The following is a 23,409-nucleotide window of genomic DNA, read 5'->3' on the forward strand; positions in this document are numbered from 1 at the left end:
AGATGTGAACCCTCCTATGATAACTTCACTTGTTTCCACTGAGAGTAATTCCTCTTTTCTCTGAATCCGCAATATGATTCAATTCACAGCATAATAGCATCGATCACGTCTCCCATGCGGTAGAACTATTTAGAGAGGCAAGCTGTGAACTCTGGAACTCAACTGCCTGAATCAGATCCCAGCCCTGACCTTTCCTGGCTGTGCGACGCTGAGCACATCTCCTAAATTCTCTGTGCATTATTCCTCCTTTGTAAAATAAACATTCCTACTGTATAAGGTATTGTGGGGATTAAATAAGTAAATACTGTAAAAATGCTTAAATTTGTGTGTAGTAATAGTGCTGTGTAAATATTTGGTATGATCAAGCCATTATTTTTATCATGTACACGGAGCATCCACTCTTCTAAACTATAACTTGAGGACCTAATCCACATCTGATTTGTTACAATGGCTTCTAAATTGCAGACTAAATAAATAGTGAATGAGCGAATTAGAATCACAACGATTAGTGAATCCTAATTGGACTTTTCACATAGTTTATTTTAAAGATAGCATTTTCTTTGTTAAATTAGCTAAAATTGATCACTGACCAAATATTTAATATATTTAAATTTTCTATGTGTGAAGCATACAGAATATATGGAGAAGCATGTGTTCTTTGGTTTTACATCTGATTCAGGGGAATACCCACACAGTTAACTATGGTATATGGTAAAGTAAAAAAAAGTGTATAGTCAAAAAGTGACTATCGGAATTCAAAGGGAGTAACCAGAATAATCAGAAAAGAATTCACTGAGATAAGATGTAATTATACTACAGTGAGAATGGTAACTTTTATAACAAAGTATACATAAATCAGCTCTCTTAATATATTAGCCACAATTTATTGAATGCCTTATGTACCAGGCGCTATGTTTATCACATTCAGACTTCAAAACAGTCCTATGTGGAAGTGTTAGTGTTGTGTTCATCGTAAAGATGGGGGAACTGAGGCAGAGCAAGGCAATGTTAAATAATTTGTCAAAGTCACACTAGTGAAAAACAGAGCCAGGATTGGAACCCAGGGAGATTGGATACAGAGCCTGGATTCTCCCATCACCACACTCCAAAATTAGGAGTTCTACTTCACTGTTTGCTGAACTGTTTCTAATAATGTATTTTATTAAGTTCACTGGAATTTCATTTTCTATTATTTTTTAAGCTTATGCCTCGTCCATGGATGTTGAAAAAAATTGACTATTATTCTTTCATTTATTGCTGACCAACCCAATCTTTCATTTACAGTAACAAGCCCTCAAATTCTTCATCTGTGAAATAAAAGTTTGAAGCTATAACAGTAGCTCCTGAACAATTCAAGAACAACTCTTTCCTCCAAATATGCAGACTTCTGTCTTACATTCTTCACCTTTGCTTATTCATGCTCTTAATCATCGTCCGGTGTGCAATGGAAAGCTTTGTAATAAGTCACAGGATTTTGTAGATTCCAAGAATCCACTGTGCTAGAATAATCTCTAAAGCTATTTCTGGTGGAAATATTTGAGATTTTGTATGTTCTAGACTTTAGGTCCCTCTCTCACTCATTGCTAATCTGTCATTTCTCTCTGTCATAAGAAGGAACACATATCCCCTAATCCCTTACTCTTCTACCAAGTTTTCTCCATTTGTTTCTTTTCCCGTAAATTTTCCCTTCTTCCTTCAGCTCAGATTCCTTACTAAACAATGCAGCTTATTTTGCAGAACTTGTAATTGCTGCCAGACCCTTGTGTAAAGGAACTATTTCTAAAATACATGAGTAAACCTAAAACACACATTTGCAGAATTTTAACTTGTTTTGTGAAAATAATAAATAAAGGAAATGTTTTATGTCAGTTTTTGGATGACTCCAAACGCTTTCCTGGTAGACTGAATTTTAAAATCACATCTTTATCTGCATCGTCAGCATAGACCTAGTGAATTAGAAAATTAAGGACAAATATCACATATACACAAAGCAACATTATCTCCTAGCCACACCTATTCTTACCTTCCTTTGATTTCTTCTTAATAGCAGCCTTTTTTTCCACTCCTTGAGAATTTAATTATAATGGTATTTAAAGGACCTAGTTTAATATCTTTATACAGTAGAACGATTTGAGAAATACCATCAGGGAGTTGTCGGTAATGTCATTCCTGGCACTGTTGGAGAGTGGGGCTCCGTTTGTAAGATATCAGCAAGAAGATGTCAGCACCCACCCCATGTCACCCAGCTATGTTTTATGGTTCCAATATTTATGTCTTTGGGATAAAAAAAAAACAAAACAAAACCTAAAATAACACACAGGGTTTTAGGAGTGAGCATAGTTTTCTGTTATGATGACCTTGTTCTCAGCAAAATCAGTTCAGGCCTGCTACTCCAGCATAAGAGTTTAAGTCCACATTCTTCAACAGCATTTATTCTTTAGATTTCTTAAGCAAGGCCAAACCAATTCCTATCCTATGAGGGCTTGTTCAAACCCACCAGTAGCATATGAAAGGTAACACATACAGTGCCTTGCACATGCCTTTTGACTGCCCCCACCCCTGCTGGAATTGACCACTTGTTCCTTTGTGTCCCAATGAACCTGTCAGATGTTTATCATAGCACCTGTGCCACTTGAATGCAATTCCTCTTTTACAGGTCTCTCTTCTCTTTCTTTTTTTTTTTTTTTAAAGATTTTATTTATTTATTCGACAGAGAGAGACAGCCAGCGAGAGAGGGAACACAAGCAGGGGGAGTGGGAGAGGAAGAAGCAGGCTCAAAGCGGAAGAGCCTGATGTGGGACTCGATCCGGTAACGCCGGGATCACGCCCTGAGCTGAAGGCAGACGCTTAACCACTTTGCCACCCAGGCGCCCCTCTCTTCTCTTTCTTATTGGCCTTTCTATCTACAGCATCTAGTATAGTATCTGGCTCATGGTATATGCTTAATTAATATTTGCTCAGTGAGCACTCTGGCGTGAGAAGAGAAGAGTTAGGGAGGCAGTTGAGCCAGGTGCTAAGTGGTAGGTTGGCAGGGGAGTACAGTACAGGATAATCCTCTCAGGGCTGGTGCAGACAGGGGAAGGGTCTGGAAGTGGGGGTGGGGGGGCTGTCAGCAAGGCTCCAGTGGAGTTTGACAATGGAGGACAGCCCGGCTGGCCCATCTGGGGAAATAAAGGGAGTTAAGTTTGAATGTGCCACAGGCTTAGAGACAATTGATAGAAACTCCTGAAAGTCAGAATTAACAAACTGAGGGCTTTAGAGGGGAGAGGGGTGGGGGATCAGGATAGGCCGGTGGTGGGTATTAAGGAGGGCACGTACTGCATGGAGCACTGGGTGTTATATGCAAACGATGAATCATGGAACACTACATCAAAAACTAATGATGTACTGTATGGTGACTAACATAACATAATAAGAAATTAAAAATAAAAATAAAATAAAAGTAAAGAACTTAGGTTTGATTTGAAAGCAATAGGGAGACCGTAGTCTTTTGATTTGGCCCATGAATGATCAAAATAATATTTTAAAGTTTTATTCAAAAGGATGTGTGCTTATGTCAAAATTCATATGTGAAATATTGATTTTAATCTGTGGGTCATCAGTTGATCCTGAAGGTCTCTTTCTTTCTGTTCTCATCCCACAGGTTGTTATTTTGTACTTTGAGCCAAGCACATTTCGCTGTATTCTCCTCAGATGGGTCCGTCTTCTCGGTTTTGCAACTGTTTATGGAACTGTCACTCTCAAGCTTCACAGGTATATTGTATTTCACTAGTTTTCATTCCCGTGGGAGGATCAAAGTGTTTGGCTTAGCATGTTATTGCAAGCTGGGTCAGCCACTTAAATGGTTTAATTTCAAGAATTAGACAGCCAGACAATACATATTTTTTTCATTTTCAAGGCAACATCATTAGGATTCTCTAGGAAAATCTTTAATACAACTGAATTTGAACAACGTATTTCAATAAAATATACCACTGGGTATGGAAAATTTAATTCTGAATAAAAAATAGTTTAGGATGAATGCAAGAGACTGTTTCCTAGCTAACAGCAGGAAAGAATACAAAGGCAATACAGCTAAAAATCCAGGTCCAGAGCTCCCAAAGAATCCTTATATAGTAAAATGCGGCAGTCCTCTGACTTGACAGAGACTACTGTTCTTCATTCATAAATTACATGCCCCAGGGTAATCCTGCTGATATTCAATGGGTGAAGTTCAAAAAAATAGTGTTCTTGACTTTCCTCCTTAACCAGAGTGCTCTAATGATTATCAACTTTGTAAATTAGACAATGGGGTAAATCCTCTTATACTTTCAAAACCACCTGCTTTTCTTAATGTATATGATAAGTATGCAGAAGAAAGAGACATATAGTACATTACCTATCCCAAAGGGCTTTCCAGTGCCTCTTATTCCCAAGCTCTCTCAATGCAGTGGTGCCAAAGACCACTGGAGAGAGAATGTAATTTCTCCCTCACAATAAAACTGCAACTCTATAGAGGAAACCCTTTATGCTGATTAGCTTTAAAGTTGTTTTTATAACCATAGTAAGCCATTCATACTTCCATGCTAATGTGATCATGTTTCTCAATAAAAGTATTTTAATATGGCTCAGGCAACAGTTTATCTTAGAGCCATAACATGTGTTATATTTGTCTTTAAATATTTCCCTTTCAATCTTTCTTAAAATGTGATCATTTTACTGTCTACTACACAAGGATCTCAATTTCTTTTTCGGGTTCTTGTTTTGTTTTGTTTGCTTTGTTTCATTGGTACTTATTTACTGGGAATGCTCCAGAGTATCTTTTTGAAATAAACATAGATATCCTTAACTCTCAAGGTTCCTTTCTTATGTATGTCCTGTAGTACAAGGAACATTGGACTGGATGTCAGGAGATCCAGCTTAAATCTCATTTCAGCCTCTAACTCTTGGAAATCATAGACTTCTATTTTCTATAAAAGGAAAAGATTAGACCAATCTCTAATGTTCTTTCTGACATTCATTTTATTCTTTCCACATCACGGCACACTTTGCTCTTATGTCTTTGTAGTCTTCAAGTATCTTCCGGTTTCCATTCCTTACACGATAGCTATTTTCAACCATTGTTCACCAAAGGAAGTGAGTAATCATTGGCAGCCTGTAACAGACAATAAGGCTTCTAGAAATCCTGAGAGAATGGGTGACCTCTTGAGATTTAAAAATGATCCCTCTCCCTATGAGTCTAGCACTTAGCATCTCTTGGGTCCTCTATTATATAATACAGTTTGTTTATTTAATTATCTTCTTCATTTTTACCTAATTTACTTTCTCTTCGAAGTGAGGGTCTTACTATTGAATCCCCTGCCCTTAGCACAATGACTGATACATGGGAGGTGTTTAGTACGTCTTAGTCGTTGGTTGAATGAATAAAAATGTCAGATGCAGACTTAGAAGCTGCTTCCAACAGTTCTCTCCACGCGTAATGCATTCACAGTCCCCTGACTCACTGGAGGTCCCCACATGTCTAGAACATATAACTCCGTGGTCTGCAAGAGGTTGTTTGGTGGGATACAAACACAGTAGTAAATAGCACTGAATCACGTAATAAGAAAATTACTTCCGTTCAGACATTCTGTCCATCCTTCTGATTATTTCCAAGAGAAAAATTAGTGTGGAACTAGTAGGTCTCTAACACCTGCCAAGCACTTGCTAATCTCCCTTTGCAACAAAGAGCACGTCGAGCTTCAGGCTCAGAGCTTTCCATTGCAATGCTACCTTGATATAACTTACTGACCGTCTCACTGTATTTCTATAGTTACTTTCTCTTTCTGTATTATCAGTTTTTCATTTAAAGTAGCAATATAAAGTTTCCTTTAAAATATTTTAAATAGAAATTGATTTAAAGAGTATATAGCTAGTGTGCAGACTTAGGCAGAAATCTTGAGTGTGGTATGCAAATGATTGGAATTTGAGAAACTAGTCCGTCATTCTTTCATTTATTTCAAAGACTGGACTTAGAGCTATTTTCCGTATGTCTTTAGAAGTCATTGTATCGAAGAGTTACCACTGAAGGTTTAAATCAAGTAGAAACTGTTTCTAATTTAATGAGCTGAATTATTCTTATCCTGTCTGAACCATATGGCTTTATATTATATTCTGGTTTTTTTTCATATTGCTTAAATTTAACCAATTCCAATATTGTTTCAGTCTATAAAACTGAATAATTAGCATCCCAGAGGAATGTGAATAACTCACTGGAAGTGACTGGCTGAACCAGTTTCATGTTCCCCATTCTTAGTTGTTCATGGTGCCTATATTTATATATTTAGGTATTTGTTAAGTGAGTGGGCGGATGGTTATAGTGAATGCAGCTGCCATGGGTGTCTTTGGTTGATATCTTTTAGATTTAAGCAACATGTGGACTTCTAAGATTTGGTAATAACATGATAAAGAGGAAAGACATAAAGGGGCGCCTGGGTGGCTCAGTTGGGTAAGCATCTGCTTTTGGCTCAGGTCGTGATCTCAGGGTCCTGGGATCAAGCCCTGTGTTGGGCTCCTTGCTCAGTGGGGAGTCAGTCTGCATCTCCCTCTCCCTCTGCTGCCCCCCCCCACCCAGCTTGTGCACTTTTGCTTACTGTCTCTCTCTCTCTTTCTCTCAAACAAGTAAATAAAAACTCTTTAAAAAAATAAAAAAAGAGGAAAAGCATAAATCCTAACAAATCCAAATTCAAATTTCAGTTTTGACATTAACTATTTGTACAACCAAGAACAAATTATTTTAACATCTGAAAATCAGTTTTCTCACCTCACCTGTAAAGTTGTTGTAAAGGCTAAACATGACTGGAATATGTGTAAATATATCAAGGGGCTGGGGCTTCTACGGCTGAATTAACCAATAAGGAAATTCATTGGAAAAATATGGAGAAAGGCACAGAACTAGGCTTTAGAGGACCTGACCCAAGATAGATTGAGGTATCAAGATAGCATGGTGAATGCCATATATCATTTTCATAAAAACTTCATTTTTTATTTCAAGATTTTTTTCCAAAAAGTAAATCCTACCTTCTAGGCAGAAAATTCTAAGGAAATTATCAGTACAGATACATAAAGTGACTGTTAAAGTCCCTTGGGAATAGGACAGGCAAGAAAGACCTGAGTTTTTGTTTTATTTCAGTCATTTCCCTCAAGGCTTAGTAAAATTATGGAACATTTCTTTCTCCATCTCCTGGTTTCTCTCTGATTGATGGTAGTGTTTACAGAATTCCAGTAGCCCTGAAAACTTGACACAAATATGAAAAAGGAACAGGATCTCATGCTGTCACAGAAATGATACTATTAGCCTGGGAGGGAACTTGAAGGTTTCATCCACTTTTACCAAATCTTCCACTTTTTAATTTAGTGGTCTCTCCCTGTATTTGAGAATTATACAGTCAGAGACTACCGTGCCTGTCCAAAGGAAAATTGCAGAAGAGCATTTTAATTTATTAACAGTGCAATATAGGGGTGTAACAAGTTGGGGGTAAGGTGAGAGTGGTTTGCCTCTTCATGGAGCCATCTTTTATCACCGACATTTAGAATCACTAGCACATGATGGTGATAAAAAGCAGACCAACTTTTCGTTGTCTTTATTATTGCCCTAAGTTCGCTACAGGCAAATGGGTCCCTTTGTTACTTACACCCTAGGGCAAGCCAGTCCCACTGCCCCACCTCATTGGCAGGCCATTCATGCGGTGCAATTTATTTGAAACTGAGGCTGTTCCTTTTTGGAAAAAGAAGGACGAATGGTACAGGTTTTAGCTCTCCTAATATGGATCAAAGAGAAAATAGAGCTGAAGTAGGAAAAATGAAGAAGGTTCATTTATAAAGAGGAGTTTCCTTAAGTAACCATACAGATGTTTGACTTGGGACATGAGATACAGGACAGATCTACAAGAACATCTAGTTCTTTGTGTGGTTGTGCGGGTTCACAGAATACTTGCTAAGTTGTTTGTTTAAGAAAATTGGTAAGGCAATAATATCTCTAGGTTCAGAAAAGCTGAGTCTATTTTCAAGAGGCAAAATGAGGAAATGTTTTAAATGAAAGGAGGTGGAGAGAGATTAAGAAATTTAATGCTCCAAGAACATTTTCCTATTCCCTGTAATATGGCTTCTGAAAACAAATTGTCTTTTTCCTTTTTCCAAGGCTAATCAAGAAAAAAAAACAAAAGACTTTTTTTTACTATATTTAAAATGAATATTTAAGCAAGCTGTAAAAAAGCCTACTTCTGGCTCTGGACTAGGGATTTTCATTTCATACATTATTCAGTATTCCTTGCTCTAGATACAACACAATACGTAGCAGTTTTCTCTACTGTGCTCATTAGTACCAAATATTTACACTTTGTGGGAAGGTTTTATGTTTTCTTTTTTATTTTTTTGGTTGTTTCCTCGTAAATTTTAAAAAGTGACTGGAAGGTACCTATACTTATTTATTTTATGTATTCTTTATAAAGATACATAAAATACAGTAAGATACCTTAAATTTTTGGGGAAAAAAAGAAAGAAAAGCAAGTTAGGACTGTCTAGAGATGCTAAGAGCTTGTAACAAAATGAAGGTTGCCTTCTTAGCTTAACTTATGAGAACCACTGGCTGGCAGGCAATTTGAGATAGAGACTCAGCACATTAGACTGTATATTAGCTGCAGATTTGCCTTAGCGGGGTGTCGGTGAGCCCTCATTTATGAAAGCCAGAACAGTAACAACCTTTGTTCTTGGGTGGCTGAGCAAAATGCCTATGGGCATACACAAGAGTGTTCTAAAAATCTTGCATTTACCCCAGCTCACAGATGAATGATGTTTAAGGTCCCAAATCATGGCCCATAGGGGTTTGGACATGGCACAGTTTCAAAATGGTTTTAGCCAGTTGCCCACCTCAGCCAAAATAACGTATCAAGAACACGTCCTTTGAACATGTAGCCGTGGACATTAGTTTTGACTAGAAAATGGGAAGAGTTTGCCATATGGATGGTGGTAAAGATGGGGATTTCAGGTCCTCCTTTCTGCTGAGCTCACTGTGATTGATGATCTTTTCTGGCTGCCGATCTGGATGTAGGAATAACTTCAAGTGAAGAATTACTCATAGTGACATTTCTTAAGAACCATATTGTCCCAGAGAAGAGAGACTCATTCATAAGCTTCTGAGGAAGCTCTCTTTCCCTGTCAGAGTACTGTCCTGACATTGTCAATGAAGAAAAATTATTCTGACACTTGTTAAAGAATGGTAAGACAGACTTTATTCATGGGCACAACAACTTGCAGTTTTCACAGCCAGGGAGAGAGATTGGGTTCAACTCAGAATTCATAAAGGAAGCGTGGGGATTTACAGTTAAGGAGCAGGGTGTGGTTCAGTGGATGGAAAACTACTAAGAGAAAGCATCAGAGGCAAAGGAGAATTTCTGGCTAAACCAACTTGACAGGAGTCTCGCAAAAGGCAGGCCAAGATGGTCTCAGATATCAAAGATGGGAGATTCTCACTAAGCTGACTTAGTAAGATTCTTGCTACAATCGGGCAATGGAAAGACAAGGAAAGTCCAAAGGTTGGGCCCAGTCGAGGAGAAGACTCAGAGGAGCCTGGCTGGGAAATTTGATTAAGGAGAGAATCTTTGTCAATAGGTAGCTAAGCAAGTTCCAAAGCCAAAGAAAGTTACTTAGCTTCAGGGGTAAATTACAAAATATCAGAACCTTACCTCATACACCCATACTTTTCATACACTAAAAAAAAACCTAGATGCCCTATGGAAGAGTGACATGTTTGGGATGACAATTTAGAAAATAAAGGTTTTAAATTTATGTTCTGGAACTATCTCTATTACTGGCATTTTAAGAGATTTGAAGGAAAAAATAGATTAGTAAATAATTTGACCTTCTCTTTTCCAGTTTCTTAGTTCATTAAGTGCCAGCCTAGGCTTTGTGGTATTAAGATTTAAACAATTTCCCTGGAGATATTTTTACAATTTTAAATTATTTTCAATGAAACAGGAATGATCAAAAGTCATTTGGCTCGTAACAATAGAAATTCACTTCATAATTTCATTAATTCAGGAAGCATTGGCCTGAAATGCACCATAACAACTCGTGCTAATGCACAGAACAATTTGTGTGCTATCCTGTGTCTAATTAACTTTCCGAAAGTGTGCAGTTACACACCGTAGTTTTGCAGGCACTACATTTCTGTCATTCGGATCACTCATATGTTAGGAAGGACCTAGAAGAAGAGAGGCCCTTGAAACCTGAGAAATAAGCAAAGTGGGCCCTGTCACATCTCCTTCCTGTACTCATCTCCCCTTTGTTGGCATACTCATCATCTGTCCGGAGCTGCCCGAGTCTGAGTCCTATGGGACTTCGCATACCGCTAGTCCTTATGGATGGCTCCCTAGAAACCAGGAAAACAGAATCTCCTAAGCTCCAGTGAATTACTCTTTGATTATAAAATCTCTAACTCGCAGATAAGACCATTCCCTCTGCTCATTCCTCCCCACCCTGGCCCTTTTAATGACTTCACACTGCCCTATCTAGCTTCCTGTAGGACCCCAGCTGAATGACCCTAAATATTGTTAATTATATTGGTATATTCTTGTCACTCTCAGAAGCTAATTAAGTGTGGCTGGCTTGAATAGCTTCATTTATGAATTAGTATGTTCAATTTAATCTACTTACGGGAAGTGAAAGATTTGGGAAATACAAGCATATTGATAAAAGATGTCTTTTATTAACTGGAGGTCTATATTCATGCAGGACCTTTAAAACATCAATGAGTAACTTTTTAATACAATTAGAAATAAAAGCAAAATTCATTTTTTAATTGTTCTACTTTTCAGAATATATTAAACATGAGACAGGAATAAAATGGGAATATATCTCACTCAGAAAACTGAAGAGACTTAAAGCTTTACTTGTTTTGTCTGACATCAGATGTCCTACTTGTTTTGTGACACATAATTTTGAAATACACTTTATTTTATAACATCTACATTCAAAGCTTTTCAATATTAAACTTCTCTTTTTGTTTTTTCTATATATATACATGCTCCAGTTTCTAGTCACAGCATCAACATTTTATGTCAAGATTTCTGGAAATAGGTTTGACTTGATATATATAGTTTGGGGGCTGTTCAGCACATCAGAAACATGGGATTTTTTTTTATTGCCTGGATTATATGGTTTTGACTTGTATATGCGTGCGTGTGTGTGTGTGTGTGAATCAACTTTAAAATTTTGAATATAAACCCATCTGGTAATTCAGAATTAGTATTTCTCAGACTATAGTCGATAAATACTTTATTCTAATGTACTTCATTAGAAAATAACAAATCCTGGGGCGCCTGGGTGGCACAGCGTTTAAGCGTCTGCCTTCGGCTCAGGGCGTGATCCCGGTGTCATGGGATCGAGCCCCACATCAGGCTCCTCTGCTATGAGCCTGCTTCTTCCTCTCCCCTGCTTGTGTTCCCTCTCTCGCTGGCTGTCTCTATCTCTGTCGAATAAATAAATAAAATCTTTAACAAAAAAAAAAAAAAAGAAAGAAAGAAAATAACAAATCCTGTATGCCCTCAAGTGGAAATGTTTCTTTTCCTCATGTGAAGTAGATAGAAGAGAATAAGTGCAAATGAGATTAATTCATTCGTGTGGCAAAAAGAAGGGCAGCCAGGCTTTAAAGGCTATAGTGAGCGTTCACTTCAGCAGCACATATAGTAAAACTGGAACAACACAGAAAAGGTTAGCATGGCCCCTGCGCAAGGATGACATGCAGATTCGTGAAGCATTCCATATTTTTGACTAAAAACCTGCTGTAATAAATATATTAACTTAAACAGAAAGGAAGGAAGGGAGGGACGGAGGGAGGAGAGAAAGAAGGAAAGGCCACAATGAGACAATCTGCTTCTGCAAGCCTTTTACTGCCATCCCCGGCTGCTGTTGTCAGGCTCAGAGACAGGGGCATGGCTTGCGTTATTGGATGGACACACCCGTGTCTTTTCTGTCGCACCATCAGTTCCCCTGGCCTCCGTTTACTCTGCTGCCCGTTCCCTAGCATTTACACATGTCCAGTCCAAAATACCTGAGTTGTGTTTACGTTTTCATTCAGTTCAAAATAATTTCTAATTTGAGTTACTCTTTGATTCACAAATTATTTAGAAGTGTTATTTAGTGTGCACATATTTGAGGGATTTTCCATAAATCTTTGTTTTTGACTTCTAATTTAATTCTGTTGTGTTCGAAGCACATACCTCGTATGACTTGAATCCTCTTAAATTTATTGAGACTCGCTTTATGGCCCAGAATATAATCTATCTTGGAAGGTGTTCCATGAGCACTTGTCTTCTGTGGTTTGATGGTTGTTCAATAATTTCGTTCAAGTTTTTTATATCCTTATTAATTTATCTCTACTTGTTGTATTGAGAGTAGTTGGAAATTTCATATTTGCCTGTTTCTCCTCATAGTTCTTTCAGTTTTTGCTTCATATATTTTGAAGATCTGCTCTTAGATACATAAACATTTGGAGTTGTTAGGTCCTATTTATAGGACATAGACTCATGTCCTATTCATAATGATAAAGAACTGACTCCTTGATGAAATGACCTTCATTGTCCCTGATAATATTCTTTGCTCTGAAATTTACTTTGTCTGATATTAATATAACTACTTCTGATTTCTTTTGATTAATGTTAGCATGTGATATCTTTTTTTCCCATTACTCTAACTTTAAACCTTTTGTTTTATATTTAAAATGCATTTCTTGAGGAAGTTTATAGTTGGGCCTTGTCTCTTTTAAGTCTAATCTGACAATCTCTGGTTTTTAATTTGTGTATTTAGACTACTTTCCTTTAAACCTGACTATTGTTAAGCTTGTGATTTTAGATAGTATTACCTGTGAAATACCTTCTAACATGCTATTGGCTCACTTGGCCTCTAGTTACCATCATGCCCACTACACAGAATTCACGTGTGTCCAGGTCCAAAAAACTGGATTTGAACTAAAAAGGAACTTAATACAGGAAGCACAACTATTCTAGAAATTCCTAGATAGAAGCAAAGCACCAAAACTGAGTAAAGAAGAAATAGAAAATCTAAATAGATCTGAAGAAATAAAGACATTGAATTAGTAATCAAAAATCCCCACCACCACCACCACACACAGCCCAGTCCTGGATGGTTTCACTGATGAATTATACCAATAATTTAAAGAAGAATTAACACTAAGTCTTTGCAAGTCATTCTGAAAAATAGCTAAAACTGCATTTCCTGTTCATTGTAGGAGGTCACTATTAACCTGATAGCAAAAATAGATAAATATATCAGAAGAAAACAAAACTGCAGACCAATATCTCTTATGCATATAGACATAAAAATCTCAATTCAGACAGAATCCAGCAACCAAAAGAATTGTACATCAGGACCAGGTGGGATTTAGCCCATGAATACAAAAATCAATCAATGTATATTAACATAATAAAGGACAAAACCACATGATCATCTCAACAAATGCAGAAAAAGCATTTGACAAAAATTCAGCACACCCTCATGATAAAAACACTCAGCATACTAGGAATGGAAGGGAACTTCCTAATCCTAATATGAAAAATCCACAGCTGACATCTGCTTAATGATGAAGGACTGAAGTCTTTCCCCCTAAGATTAGGAACAAGATAAGAATGTTCACTCTTGCTACTTCTATTCTACATTGTCCTGGAAGTTCTCACCTGAGCAATTAAGCTCCAAAAAGAAATAAAAGATATCCAGATGGAAAAAAGAAGTAAAATTATTTGCACATGACGTGATCTGTAAAGAAAATCCTAAGGAATCCACCAAAAAACTAGTAGACGTAATAAACAGATTTAGCAGTGGTGCAGTATACAAGATCAATATACAAAAATCAGTTGTATTTTCCACACTAGCAACAAACTAAAACTGAAATTAAGGGGATATTTTCATTTATAATAGCATTAAAATAAAATATGTAGGAATAAGTTTAACAAAAGAACTACTAGAAAGGTGCTCTGAAGACTGCAAAACACTGTGGAATGAAATTAAAGAAGACCTAAATAAATGGAAAGATCCCTTGTTCGTGGTTTGGAAAACTTAGTATTTTCAGATTGCTGTATTTCCTAAATTGAATCAGCCTAATTCCTATTAAAATCCCAGCTGACTTTTTTGTAGAAATTGACAGGCTGTTTCTAAAATTCATATAGAAATGCAAAGGGACCAGAATAGCCAAAACAATCTTAAAAAAGAAGAAGAAAGTTGGAAGACTCACACTTCCTGATTTTAAAACTTACTTCAAAATTACAGCAATCAAGACAGTGTGATACTGGCATAGGAAGAGATACACACATAAATACCAGGTTTCTCTAGGCAAAAGAATGAGGTTGGACCTCTAACTCTACACCATGTACAAAAATTAATTCCAAATGGATCAAAGACATAAATTTAAGAGCTAAAACTATAAAACTCTTAGAAGGAAACATAAATATTCACAGTCTTGGAGAAAAACCCAAAGCACAAACAAAAACAAACAAACAAAAAAGAAACAAATTAGATAAATTGGACTTTATCAAAATGAAAAACTTTTGTGCATCAAAGGATACAATCAAGAAAGTAACAAAATAATGAGGGTGGGAAGATGGGAAAAAAGTGAAGGGTAGTGGGAGATACAGGCTTCTAGTTATGCAATGAATAAGTTACAGGGATAAAAGGTACAGCATAGGGAATATATCAATGATATTGTAATAGCATTGTATGGTGACATATTTGCAGGAATCATAGCACAATGTATGAAATTCTCAAATTACTATGTCGTACAACTGAAAGTAATATAATGTGTGTCAACTATCCTTCAATAAAAAATAAAGTGACAGAATGAAGGCAAAAGTCATATCATTTCAATTGGTGCAGAAGCAGCATTTGACAAATTTGACATCCATTTATGATAAAAACTCTTAACATTAAGTAGGTATAGAGGGAATGTACCTAAACATAATAAAGGCCATACATAATCTCAAGGCCACAGGTAGCATCGTCCTCAATGGTGAAAAGCTGAAAGCTTTTTCTCTAAGATCGGGAACAAGGCAAGGATGCCCACTTTTTTACTTTAAGATTTTATTTATTTATTTGACACAGAGAGAGAGTGCACAAGCAAGGGGAGCAGCAGGCAGAGTGAGAGGAAGAAGCAGGCTCCCTGCTGAGCAGAGAGCCCAACGCGATGCGGGGCTGGATCCTGCGTGATGACCTGAGCCAAAGGCAGATGCTTAACCAACTGAGCCACCCAGGAGCCCCAAGGATGCCCACTTTTACCACTTTTATTCAGCATAGTGTTTCAAGTTCTGACCACAACAATAAGGCAAGAAAAAGAAATAAAAGTTATCCAAATTGGAAAGGAAGAAATAAAACTGTCACAACTTGCAGATGACATAATATATACAGAAAATCCTAAAGACACTACCAAAAATCTGTTAGAACTAATGATAAATTCAGTAAAGTTGCAGAATATAAAATCAATATACAAAAATCTAATGTATTCCTATACACTAATAACAAACTATCATAAAGAGAAATTAAGAAAATAATTCTATTTAAAATTGCATCAAAAAGAATAAAATACCGGGGCGCCTGGGTGGCACAGCTGTTAAGCATCTGCCTTCGGCTCAGGGCGTGATCCCGGCATTCTGGGATCGAGCCCCACATCAGGCTCCTCTGCTATGAGCCTGCTTCTTCCTCTCCCACTCCCCCTGCTTGTGTTCCCTCTCTCACTGGCTGACTCTGTCTCTGTCAAATAAATAAATAAAAAATCTTAAAAAAAAAAAAGAATAAAATACGTGAGAATAAATGTAACCAAGAGACCTGTGCATTGAAAGCTATTACACATTGATGAAAGAAAATTGAAGAAGACACAAACAAATGGAAAGAACAAAGCTGGAGGCATCATGCTCCCTGATTTCAAGTGATATTACAGAGCTATAGCAATCAAAACAGTATGGCATTGGCATAGAAAACAGACACAGAGGGACACCTGGGTGGCTCAGTAGGTTGAGCATCCAACTCTTTGTCCCAGCTCAGGTCTTGATATCAGGGTTATGAGTTCAGGCCCTGTGTTGGGCTCCCAGCATATAGCCCACTTAAAAAAAAAAAACAAAACAAAACAGAGATCAGTGGAATAGAAGACTATCCATAAATAAACCCATTCATATGTGGTGAATTAATTTACAACAAAGGAAGCAAGAATATACAATGGGGAAAGGATAATCTCTTCAACAAATGGTGCTGGGAAGACTGGACAGCCACATGCATGAGAATGAAACTGGAGCACTATCTTATACTATACACAAAAATTAACTCTAAATGGATTAAAGACTTGAATGTAAGACCTGAAGCCATGAAACTCTTAGAAGAAAACATAGGCAGTAAGCTCCTTGTTATCAGTCTTGGTGATGATTTTGAATCTGATTCCAAAAGCAAAGGCAATAAAAGCAAAGATAAACAAGTGGGACTACATCAAAATGAAAAGCTTATGCTCAGCCAAGAAAACCACCAATGAAATGAAAAGGCAACCTAGTAAATGGGAGAAAATATTTGCAATTCATATATCTGATAAGGAGTTAATATCCAAAATATATAAAGAACTCATAAAACTCAATAACAAAAATCTCTGATTTTAAAATGGGTAGAATAGACATATTTCTAGAGAAAACATACAAATAGTCAATAGGCACATGAAAAGATGTTCAGCATCACTAATCATCAGTGAAATTTGAATCAAAACCACAACAAGATTATCTCACACCTGTTAGAATGGCTGTTAACTAAAGAACAAGAAATAGCAAGTGTTGCCAAGGATATGGAGAAAAGGGAACCCTCTTACACTGTTGGTGGGAATGTAAATTGGTGCATTCTTATGGAAAACAGTGTGGAGGTTCCTCAAAACATTAAAAATAGAACTACCATATGGTCCAGCAATTCCACTTCTGGGTATTTATCTGAAGAAAACAAAACACAAACTTGAAAAGATATATGTACCCCATGCTCATTGCATCATTATTTACAATAGCCAAGATATGGAAACAACCTAAGTGTCCACTGATGGATGAATGGATAAAAATGATTTAAAATTGGATATATACAATGGTATATTGTGGTAGATATATACAATGGAATACTATTCAGCCATAAAAAAAAGACATGAATGGACCTGGAGGGTATTATGTTAAGTAAAATAAGTCATAGAGAGAAACACCAATACTGTATGATCTCACTTATATGTGAAATCTAAAAAACAAACAAAACAAAACAAAAAACCACGCTCATAGATAAGGAGAACAAACTGGTGGTTGCCAAAGTGTAGGTGTGGGGGATGGGCAAATGGGTGAAAGGAGTCAAATGGTATAAAATAAGTAGGTCATGGAAATATAATGTACAGCATGGTGACTATGATTAATAATACTGTATTGCATATTTGGAAGTTGCTAAGAAAGTAGACCTTAAAAGTCTTCATAATAAGAAAATATTTTGTAACTATTTATGGCAACAGAGGTTAACTAGACTTACTGTGTTGATCACTTCATGATATACCAATATTGGATCATTATGTTGTATACCTGAAAGTAATATAATGTTACTTGTCAATTATACCTCAGTTTTTTTTAAAAAAGGGTAAAAAGGCTAGTTACAGACTGGGAGAAAATATTCATTATATATATATCTTTCAAAGGATTTTATCCACAATATATAAAGCTCTACAAATTATGAAAAATCAAACAATACAATAAAAAAGAAAGAATTGAACAGACACTTCATAAAAGAAGACACACAAATGACCATAAAATATGCTAAATATTATTAGTCATTAGAGAACGTAAAATTAAAATCACAGTGAGATACCATTTTATAATTTACTAGAATGACTACAATTAAAAAGATTAACACCGCCAATGTTAGTGAGAATGTGGAACAGATGGGACACTCGTACATTGTTAGTGAAAATGAAAAATGGCTTAGCCACTTGGAAAACTGTTTGGCATTTTCATACAAAGTTAAATATACATTTACTATATGATCAAGCAATTCTAGTCCTGGACATTTACCCAAGATAAATAATAAACATACCCACACAGACTTGTGCAAGAATGATCACGATGGCTTTCTTTATAATAGCCCCAAACTTGAACCAACTCAATGTCCATCAACAGAAAAATGGATAAACAAGTTATAATAATTCATACAAAGTCAGATTCCTGAGTAATAAAACAAAAACTTAACTACTTATCCACAATAATATGAAAAAAAACTCAAAAACATGTTAAGCAAAACAAGGCAGAGACAGAACAGTTCTTACTGTGTAATTCTATTTATCTGTAAATCAGATGTAAATCAGGTAAAACTAATCTATAGGGGAAAAAATTAGAGTGGTAGCTGTCTCTTGGCAAACGCCGATGAAGACTGGCTGAAACAAGCATACGGGAACTTCCTGAACTGATGGAACTGTGGGTTACATAAGTTGTTGCATTCATCAGAAGTCATTGATTTGTGCACCAATCTGTATATTTTGTTCTGTGTAAATTAACTTTTCAAAAAAGAAATTTTATTTAAATTTAATTTAATTAACATCTACTGTATTATTAGTTTCAGAGTAGAATTTAGTCATCCATCAGTTGCATACAACACCCACTGCTCATTACTTCAAGTGCCCTCCTTAATGCCCATCACCCAGTTACCCCATCCCCCACTCACCTCCCCTCCAGCAACCCTCAGTTTGTTTCCCATAGTTAAGAGCCTCTTATGATTTGCCTCCCTCCCTGTTTTTATCTTATTTTATTTTTCCTTCCCTTCCCCTATGATCATCTGTTTTGTTCCTTAAATTCCACATATGAGTGAAATCATATGGAATTTGTCTTTCTCTATAAATAAATGTAACTTTAATAAAACTGTATAGCAAAAAAAGGGAAAATCCACAGAATAGGAGAAAATATTTGCAAATTATGTATCTGATAAGGGTCTGGTATGTAGTATATGTAAAGAAGTATTACAACTCAACAACTAAAGGACAAACAGTCCAACTTTAAACATGGCAATTGAATTGAATAGACAGTTTTCTGAAGAAGATACGCAAGTGGCCTGTATGTACGTGAAAAGACGCTGAACTTTTCATTGGTCATTAGAGATATGAAAATCAAACCACAGTGAGGTAGCACTGCAAACCCACAAGGATGGCTGTAGTCAAAAAGTCATAAAATAACAGTGTTGGTGAGGATGTGGGGAAATTGAAAACCTCATACGTTCCTGGTGGGATTGTAAAATGGTACAGCCATTTTCTGAAACAGTTCGGTTCCTCAAGATATTAAACATAAAGTTACCATGTCACCCAGCAGTTCCACTCCTAGGCATATACCCATATGTCAGCTGATGAATGGATGAACAGTCTGTGGTATATCCATAAAATGGAAGATTATTCATCAGAAAGAGTATGAAGTGTATTGATTCATGCCGCATAGTCTATGATTTCATTTTGTGAAGTATTCATAATAGACAAATTTTTGGAGACAGAACGTATATTAGTGGTTACCAGGCTCTAGGGGAAAAGGAGGAATGGAGAGTAACAGTTAGTGGGTATGAGGTTTCTTTTTGGGGTAATAAAAATGTTCTGGAATTAGAGAAGGGTTATGATGCGCAGTTTTGTGAATATACTAAAACCACCGAATTTTGTAAATACACCATAAGATGGAGAATTTTATGGTAGGTGAATGCTACCTCTGAAAAAGAATTATTCAAATAATTATAAAAGTTCAATCAAGAAAAGGTAAGGAAGGTGTATAGGTTTGTATGAAAAACAGTACCTTTCTATTTACCTTTAAACTGGAGAACGTAATGATGACAATTTCCTATTCACAATCTTAAGTGTAAACTTGAAATACCTAGGAATAATCCCAAGAGATGATATGCATTACCAAGATGAAAGCACTACAAAACCTTTAGAGAGAAAGTTTTCCAAAACAATAGAATGAGAATGGCCAATTCAACAAACAAGGATTTGAAAATTAGGTCTTTGTCTAGAAAAAATTACCTTATGGTCTCATCTCAACTTAGAAGAATTTCAACAAATTATAAAACTAAATGCAAAAAAATTGAGTAAAACAATGAGAAATTATAGATTAATATTTCATTTATTTCAGGAGAAAGGGTCTTTTTCCATTATAACTATCAATAATATTAAATGTCCAGTGGGTAAGATAGCTTCATACTTTGCAGAACAGAGTATAAATGGTAACAATCCACTAAAAATATTTGGTAATACGTATCAAGAGCTTTTTAAAAAGCGAATTATTTTTTGAAATCTAAAGAAAAAAATTAAGGGTGTGCACAAAAATTTATCTGCAAGAATGTTCATAAATATTCTTAAAATATTGGCGAATAGGGAGAACAAACATTTGCAGAAACATAGATTACACTGTAGGTGTCAGCAAGAAAATGTAATACCCAGTCAGGCAGTCTGGGAAGGTGACGTGAAAGAGAGAGGTTTGTCAGCGGTGTGGAGGATTTGAGAATGTGGTAGAACGTGTATTTACACAATACAGCAGGCCCTAGTCTATAAGCAGAGAATGTTATGAAGGGCACTTAAACAAAATAGATCAAGCTCATGTAAAAGGGGGCCTTGAAGGCTATAATCGCAAACACTTCTTAACTTGCTAAGAAGGGTCCATCTACGGAAGGCTGCTTAATTCTTTTCATATTATAGCCAGGTTTTACGTAGATAAAATTTTTCCTGTGTGTTTTAGTCACTAGAAGATTTTTCCTAAGTTGGCATCTGTTGCAGTATTAAAATATGAAACCTTATATCTGTAAACCCTGTTAACCTTGTACTGCCACCTGTCTTCTCAATTACTTTTTCAGCCCATTCTAAACCTGACAAAAGAGATGGAACAGTGTTCCCCAATATGGATACTAGCAGCTGATATGTATGTTAGTACAATAGATTTCTATTTTCCATCTTTCAAGGGCTTTGAAGGAGTGAGAAAAAAATGTTCACTGGTGTGTAGGTTATAATAAAAAAAATAATGATTTGCTTAAAAGATTGGGCGCCTGGGTGGCTCAGTTGGTTAAGCAACTGCCTTTGGCTCAGGTCATGATCCTGGAGTCCCAGGATCGAGTCCCCACATCGGGCTCCCTGCTCAGCAGGGAGTCTGCTTCTCCCTCTGATCCGCCCCCCTCTCATGCTCTCTCTCTCTCATTCTCTCTCTTTCAAATAAATAAATAACATCTTAAAAAAAAAAAGATTATGTCATGCTATTTACAAATATAGAATGTATATGACAATGCTCAGAATTCCATATTATATTTTAAAAATCATATAAATTATGTATTATAATCCTAATATAAAATATTTTATATGCATCAGAAAAACATACTAGAGAATAAAATTCACCAAAATGCTAACAGTGTTTATGTATAGCTAGTGCTATTTTAGGTAGCGTTCATTTCTTTCTTTTTATTTGTTTATAGTTTTCTATTTTTTTTTACTTTGATCATATATTATAGTTTTAATGGAGGAATCAAATTGCATGTAAAAATAGATGAGTCTCTGTGATGCTGTATAACACTTACCACCTGTAATAGGCAAGGTGATGTAGTAGGGACTTCGGGACCTGCAAAGTGTAAGTCAAAGAGTTTTAAATCTAGCAGTGAGACAAAGTGTAAATAGTTAAACAGCACAAGAACCAAAGAGCAATCACAATAATACTTTATGATTAATTTCCAAAAGTTTCATTGACATTCACTGAAAGTTCTTCCGTTTCAAGAATAATTACTGCCATCTAAAAAGTTAAAAATATTGCCAGTCAGATAAACTGAGCAGTTGTTACATACACAGCAGATCTCCTGAATTTCTTTTGTGGTGTCATCTTCTACTTGCTAGTATATTTTGTGTATTTTACTGTGGGGTAAGGTGAAGGTGAATGGAACAGTAATTTTAGAGTTTTTTATATATTTATTTTTGTATTATTTATATTGTTTAGCATTTCTTTTATATGAGACTAACACCTAAAATAGGGTAAATAAGTTAATGTGCAACTATTCGTTGAGAATTTTGTTTTCTTGTTTTTATAAGTAATCACACATACAAAAGAGGAACTATATATTTGCAGAGATTTTTGTCATCTTATTGTGGTCCCCTATGGTCTGGTACTATTCTTTATCTTTAAGTGTATGCTGAAGAGACTGAAAGACTCTTATAAAATTATTAAAACTGCCCTAAGAAAGAGAAACAAGTTTTCTGTTATTTCTACCACATTCCAATTTGAACAATCATGACTGAAAAGAAAACAGGTTCAAACAACTTTGCCTTAGGATATCCCTGGGGAAATACTTCTCTGTGATTAACCTATTTCAGAGGAAAAGGGTTTTGTTTTGTTTTGTTTTTTCAGATAGCAAAACTAAATCATGAGTTAAAAGTAAGAACAGATCAAAATTGAAATAGTAACATTAAAATGGTGTCATTTAAAACATTTTCTAACTACAAAACCATTAGTGTTATGTTTCCCTTTTGAGATTGTAATATAATTGCTCATTTAAGTAATGATGCTATTAGGCAACCATCTGTAATAAATTTGTTTTTATAGTTTGTCTAAAATCATGTTTTTGAATACCAAAATGTCATTTTAAATAGCAAAACATTAAATTTTAGAAACACTGAAACCTGGAATGAAATTTTAACTTAAAATTATTTCTGCTAACATGCCTGGGTGGCTCAGTTGGTTAAGCAGCTGACTATGGATTTCAGCTCAGTTCATGATCTCAGGGTCATGGAGCCCTGCCAGGCTCTGTGCTCAGCAGAAGTCTGCTTAAGGATTCTCTCTCTCCTTCTCCCTCTGCCGCGCCCTCCCCTCATGTGTGAGAGCTCGGTCTCTCTCTCTCTCTCTCTAAAATGAATAAATAAATCTTTTAAAAAAATTATTTCTACTCATTAATCAGTGCTAAGTAATTGAAATACAAGGACAGAACCTATTTTTATACTTGTACTTAGAAGACAATGGCCATAGAATTTATTTTTACTCTAGATGTAAGGAAAGGAACAAGCATGTAATTCTTAACTTTTGATAATCTGATTTCTTCTCCTTCGTCTTCAGAATGATTCATCATCTGCTTATTGTTTGAAGTATCTTTCTGTAGTAAGCTGGTGGTGGGAGAACAGTGGAGAAGGAGCAATAGTATCTATATTTAGATCTTTCTCTGCAAGATTTTATCCAAAACTTTTCAAAATTAAACATCCTTGGAGCACAAGCACTCAATTGCTATGAAATGTTCTTTATTTGCAATATTGTTACAATTGAAACAATTCCAAAGGAACGTGGTTTAGGAAATAGGTGTTTTTGCCAAATTAAAACAAAGAAGGTCTGATTTTAGGTCAATTAGTGTAAC

General features: G+C 35.9%; 1 protein-coding gene and 1 non-coding gene across 2 annotated transcripts in view; both read left to right on the top strand.

Moving 5' to 3' along the window:
• GPR158 (G protein-coupled receptor 158) overlaps positions 1-23,409 on the top strand; it is a 432,984-nt gene that overhangs the window by 370,121 nt on the left and 39,454 nt on the right. The window contains 1 exon segment of the mRNA XM_026478920.4: positions 3,644-3,753. Coding sequence (XP_026334705.3) covers positions 3,644-3,753 — 110 coding nt within the window.
• On the top strand, positions 11,679-11,785 carry LOC113241411 (U6 spliceosomal RNA). The gene has a single exon (XR_003311573.3). It is a non-coding gene; the product is annotated as a U6 spliceosomal RNA (small nuclear RNA).

This window comes from Ursus arctos, unplaced genomic scaffold, assembly GCF_023065955.2.
Source record: "Ursus arctos isolate Adak ecotype North America unplaced genomic scaffold, UrsArc2.0 scaffold_30, whole genome shotgun sequence".
In the NCBI taxonomy this organism is placed as follows: Eukaryota; Metazoa; Chordata; class Mammalia; order Carnivora; family Ursidae; genus Ursus; species Ursus arctos.